The sequence below is a fragment of the Helianthus annuus genome, chromosome 5 (genome assembly GCF_002127325.2).
Source record: "Helianthus annuus cultivar XRQ/B chromosome 5, HanXRQr2.0-SUNRISE, whole genome shotgun sequence".
Lineage (NCBI taxonomy): Eukaryota > Viridiplantae > Streptophyta > Magnoliopsida > Asterales > Asteraceae > Helianthus > Helianthus annuus.
The window spans coordinates 53,374,829-53,380,799 of NC_035437.2; the positions used below are offsets into that span (position 1 = coordinate 53,374,829).

The window sequence follows — 5,971 nt, forward strand, 5'->3', positions numbered from 1 at the left end:
ATGAGGCAAGAGGCTTGCATAATATCCTCGATATACTTAATCCAATCGTTATAGGCATCCTTATCTTCAATAAGAGGTTCATCGGGATTAGGATCGTTTTCAGTGATAGGTTACGGACGGTTTGGGTAATATTGTTAGCGGCCATCTACAAAATTTAACAAGGTTCAATTTTAGTATTTTCGATATTATTATATTTTAATCATTAATACCCTTTTATGTCTCATAGACAATTAATAATTAAAATCTAGAATCCAACGTTACATTTAAATATTGGTTAGGTGACCTTTATCCCTCTATTTAAATTAACAATGTAGTCAACGTTTGACAATTGCAACCCTTTGCAACTTCTAGACATATGGGATCGGTTAAACATCTTTATGTTTAGTTGGCATGTTTAATCCCATCAACACCTTTTGTTCGCCATGCTTCGGTGACCCTAAGCTCATGGTTTCTAAATCAAGTCGTCCAACTTATACACACGTGTGAGTTTATACACATAAGTGGTTAGGTGACCTTTATCCCACAAACATGGTAAACCCACCTCGAATATACAAGTTCCCTCAAATGTGGTTAGGTGACCTTTATCCCACAATAAGAGTTCCCAAGTGATTCGAGTGTTGTATAAAAGGATGGTGTTTGACTTTTTTTATAAAAGGGATTTTGAGTTTTCAAAATTCTAGTTTAGAAAACTTTATGTACCATATATTTGCATGCATTCAAATCCTTAGTACTTTTGTGAAAACAAATTTTTCAAGGTTCTTTTTAATAAAACCCATTTTATTATAAAAATCATTAATTTTTAATAACCTTTTATTAATCAATTTTAATGATTTTTAAAGAACCAATTTTAAGCTTGTTGTTGATTATTAGTTTGTTAAGCATGCATATCCAAATATCATCCAAACAATAAAATTAAGCAACCACACAAGCACAACATACATAACAATAGGTGCATAACCATAGCCAACTATTTTGACCACACTTGTTAGCCGAAACAAGTGTGCCAAAAGGTCCTTCCTAAGGGGTGAATATTGACACAAATAATGTGTAGTTGAACTCCCACTTGATCCCGCATCCAAATGCTTCAAGTCTTCTTCTTGTGTTGTGAATTCTCCACTTTCTTTGAGCTTCCAAATGTCTTTTATATTCAGCTCCAAACTTCTTTGGACTTCAAAAATGTGTTTTGGTTATCGGGCTAAAATCCCGTTAAGAACTATGCAGTCCTTTAGACCCGAAATTAGCCGAATATTTTATTTGTTGTTTTGTTTATGATTTGTTATTGAGAATTTATAGGCGTGGATGTCTAATTTTGAAGTAATTATTATGTGATTGCAAAATCAGAATGAGATGAAGTTATAGATTATGTTGCAACTTTCTCATTCACAGAAACTAATATGTAATTTAGTGATTGATTATTATTATTATTATTATTATTATTATTATTATTATTATTATTATTATTATTATTATTATTATTATTATTATTATTATTATTATTATTATTATTATTATAGTTCACTAAACTTAGGATGCTTCTCATATGTGTTAAAAGTGCCTCATAAATCATGAGTTAATATGGTAGAAAACTTGTATCATATATCATTCATTATCAAAGGCTAATACAAAAAATGTATATAAATAGATCTCTCTAATTGTAATAATATATAATATTAACACCCTCAAGCTAAGGTCGGGTATTGACTCTTAGCTTGGACTTCAAAAGGAGAAATAGTTGAGAAGACAGAGCCTTTGTAAAGACATCGGCTATCTTCATTTAGCAGTAATGGATTTAAGGTTGGTTCATCTGCATTGTACTGCGTGTGTTGATGAAAGTGTGATGAGTTTATGGTGCTACTGGAATAATTTGATTGATTACCATTACCACCCATTTGTTGATACCTTGCCCCCACCGGAAATCATAAACAAGGGTTTGAACTTTGAACGTTCTCGACTTGGCTCGATTTGTAAATGAGTCAAGCTTGAGCTACACCGGGCTCGGCTCGTGAGCCGGCGCAAATATTTTTATTTTATATAAATTATTTTCTAATCTGTTTATTGGCTTCTGTTTTTGGTAAATATGTTTATTGGCTTCTCTATCCGTTATCTATCTAAGTTTTTTCTCCGACTTTATGCAGAAAATTGTCTGGCAAGAACTTGACAGGAAGCATGACGAACAATTTGATCAGGTTGACCAGCTTAGAACAGTTGTAAGTTTCATTGTGGACCTTTTATTTTTGTAAATGTATACAAGTATTTGATTTTGACCACTAAATATCAATCAATTTCTGTATTAGTTCAGTACAAAGAGTTTTTGGCTGCTTTTGAGAGCAACCGAGCAGCAACTGTAGCCTCCCAACATCACTTTTATCAGCGTTTGATAACCGATCATGGATTCCTGTAACGATTTGTAAGTAAACCAAGTTTTTTAGATTAAATTTCTCTAAAAATTATTTTAAAAATCTTATTTTCTTTGGTTTTTTTAATTATTTTATAGGAGTTGTGGTTGCAAGTTTGGTATCAGCGTTTGATAACCGACCATGTTTTGCTGTTTATGTGTGTCGCAACAAGATCTTATTATGGTTACCAAATTGTAGGGTATTCTTCTTGCTTACTTGAGTTTACTTATCTTTGTTATTCATAAGCTAACGTATCCCAAATTTACCGATTTTTGTTATTACTGTCAACGTATCCCAAATTGACCCATCCATAAGTTAATGGGTCAACTATTTGGATAGGGGGTGTCTAGAAGAACATTTGCGATATCAAAAATAGTAGCCATTATTGTGGATAATTTATCTTTGTAAAATCTTCTTTAATGTGTATCATTTGTTTGCATATCTGATGCATTCTTCTGATAGTGTTTGATGTTTTTATTGTTAAAAACATTAGTACAATCCGCAAGGTTACACCGAGATGGCCTGGGAGCGAATTGTTGGTGCTACAGATGCAGCACAGCATAACAAACAACAAATTATAGAATCTGAGCATTTAATGAAAGCCCTTTTGGAGCAAAAAGATGGATTAGCAAGAAGGATACTAACAAAGGCTGCGTTAGACAACACATCGGTTTTACAAGCTACAGATAACTTCATAGCTCAACAACCAAAGGTATCATTGTCACTATGCTGTCAGTGTAAGTTTTTGAGGGCTGCGATTGATTTTTTATGACTCTTTTTACAGGTCAGTGACCCCAGTAATCCTCGGTTAGGGACAAGTCTAGGTTCTTTATTGGAAAATGCAAGAAAGTTTAAGAAACAAATGGGAAACGACTTTATTTCTGTCGAACATCTTGTATTAGCATTTCCTTCAGATACAAGATTCGGAAAGCAATTGTTCACAAGTTTGAACCTAAGTGAGAAATCGTTAAAGGAAGCCGTTGAAGCTGTTCGTGGAAATCAGAAAGTAACCGATCAAAGTATAAACATTATACTTTCTGCTTCAAAGATTAATACTTTTTATTTCTTTTACTAATTACCAGACTTATGATCATAATTCATAATATCTCTATTATTGAACAGATCCTGAAGGGAAATACGAGGCACTTGACAAATACAGTAATGACTTGACCGAGCTTGCTAGAAAGGGGAAACTTGATCCGGTGATAGTCCGAGATGATGAAATCTGACGGTGTATCCAGATACTATCTAGAAGAACAAAAAATAACCCTGTTATTATCGGCGAGCCTGGTGTTGGAAAAACTGCAATTGCTGAAGGGTATGTTATATTGTTATTGTTCTTGAATTTTTCATGTACATGTGTTCATGTTCTTGTAACACAGTAATTTATAAATTATGAAAATTTATATATCATGCAGATTAGCTCAAAGAATTGTGCGTGGAGACGTCCCTGAACCTCTCAAGAATCGTAAGGTTATACAACTTTCCGATGTCTAAATGAGACAAGTATATCTATTATAACTAATAAATGAAAGTTTTTTGGGCTACGTGTCACTTGATTAGGGCATCCTCAATTCCATTTTCCTGCCCAAGAGTACCTCCATCCCTTTTTTCCTTTATCATCTCTCTTCTCATCTATCTTTTCAAATGGCTAGGGTTCCTTCTCTCTCTCGATCTTCAGTGTGATTCAACAAAAACTCTGTGTTTTCTTTTTCACCACGATTCTCATCTAATCTAGGTATGATTAATCTTCCTTCTATTCCATTTAGGGTTTTATTGATATATCATCTTAATCAGTTCTGATCTTGGAAATTTAAACCTAATAATTCCTGTGCTAAAATTGGCATATATTACTATCGATCTTGTAATGAATTTTGAGTACAGCAAATCAGGGGACGCATATCCTCAGGCGCTCCATCTTTTTTTAATCTTAGGATTTACAGTTTCTCCCCTTCTAGGTGAGATTATCATACACTTGCCTACTCGATTCTAACTTTCTTTGTTCAATTTCGTTTTAAGCATTCATTTATTTTTTTTTACTATCGATTTTGTTATTATCTTCTCGATATGTCACGATTCAAGGTTAGTATCCATTGTGTTGTTATTATTCAGAGATTTTATCATCTTCAGGGAGAGGACAATGTACTGACGGTGATTTCGTTGTTTTTTATGAGCAGTGTTTGTTTATCCATCACAAGAAAGCCGTTTAAATCGACGAAATAGGTGCTTACTGGTGGTTGTGTTTTTCGTTACAGATGCTTCCCATCGCTTCGTGAACCATACGAGAAAGCATCTAGGGTTTTTCTTCCCTTGCTCGATTGTTATCCGTGTTGCCGAGACCAAGAATGAGGAAGAGGACTGGCCCTCTCTCTGTCTTAATTAATGATCTAGCAAAGTCCTCTTTGCAGACTGAAACCGCCACTGGTCGTTCCTATGTCTGACGAGGATCCCGTCCTCTCCGCGTTGCCGGTCTGCCAATTTCTGATTCGAATCACATCAGCGAAGACCATGGCAACCAGCTTGCTCGCAGCAAAGGGGTCATGTCTTTAATTTTTCTTGGTAACTATATGGAGATTGTAACTCTGCTACCTATTTCAGAGCTATATACTAATACTATCCTTATGAAACAAATACAGTGGACTTTGTTTTAAATGACAATAACATAATAAATGCATTAGAAAGAAACTACACCAGAAAAATGAATCTTCACATAGGTTATTATCCATTAGGGATTATATTATTAGTTTATCAATAGCTTAATATTTGATTATCTGGGGGAGATATAATCACTAATAAATTCATTTTATACAAACAAACAAGTAAATTTATTTATTGGGTATCTTGGGTTTCAATATAAAGGTTGAAACCACTGTTGGGTTAAAACAGTAAGTTAATCCACTGTTGGGTTAAAATAGTGAGTTAAACCACTGTTGGGTTAAAACAGTGAGTTAAACCACTGTTGGGTTAAAATAGTGGTTGAAACCACTGTTGGGTTAAAACAGTGAGTTAAACCACTGTTGGGTTAAAATAGTGGTTGCAACCACTGTTGGGTTAAAACAGTGAGTTAAACCACTGTTGAGTTATAATAGTGGTTGAAACTACGTTCTATCAAATGCATCAAACGGGTCAAATCAAAAGAAATTTGGCCATGTGTAACTAGATGACGGCCTCTTATGTTCAGCTTTGGAGGGAAACTAGTGGGTTGTTTTCTTCAACAGTGAAGCCCCGATTGAAGCTATTTGACCCGACAACTTTTTTCGGATCCTATTTAAAAAAAACATGCTCCTTCACTTCTTCATACTCTCAAACCCTAGACCCACAATCTTCTCCTTCACGCTTCCTTCTGAAGCCTCTATAATCTAATCAATTCAACCATCAAGTAAGCAATAGCCATTTCAGATCCTATTTAAAAAAAACACGCTCCTCACCTCTTTATGAATCACACGCCTCTGATACACACTGATCGATTACAGTAGTAAGAAGCGTAAGCCACCTCGCCTAAGGTCGCCTTACGTGTAAACACACTTTTGGCAACATATGGTAGAGAACCATTTCTTTGCAAAAACAACTCGAGA

At 34.6% G+C, this 5,971-nt stretch overlaps 1 protein-coding gene across 1 annotated transcript; it reads left to right on the forward strand.

Moving 5' to 3' along the window:
- Positions 1 to 2,708: 2,708 nt before the first annotated feature.
- Positions 2,709 to 3,471, forward strand: LOC110943039 (chaperone protein ClpB3, mitochondrial-like). The gene is made up of 2 exons (XM_022184798.2): positions 2,709 to 3,108; positions 3,181 to 3,471. Exons 1-2 carry the CDS (start codon positions 2,914 to 2,916, stop codon positions 3,469 to 3,471), a joined length of 486 nt encoding a protein of 161 aa, XP_022040490.1. The 5' UTR covers positions 2,709 to 2,913.
- The last annotated feature ends 2,500 nt before the right edge of the window (positions 3,472 to 5,971 follow it).

Coding starts and splice junctions, on each gene's coding strand:
- LOC110943039 (XM_022184798.2), top strand. CDS start 2,914: ATGGCCTGGGAGCGAATTGTTGGTGCTACAGATGCAGCACAGCATAAC. Junction 3,109..3,180: donor TCATAGCTCAACAACCAAAG/GTATCATTGTCA, acceptor CTCTTTTTACAG/GTCAGTGACCCCAGTAATCC.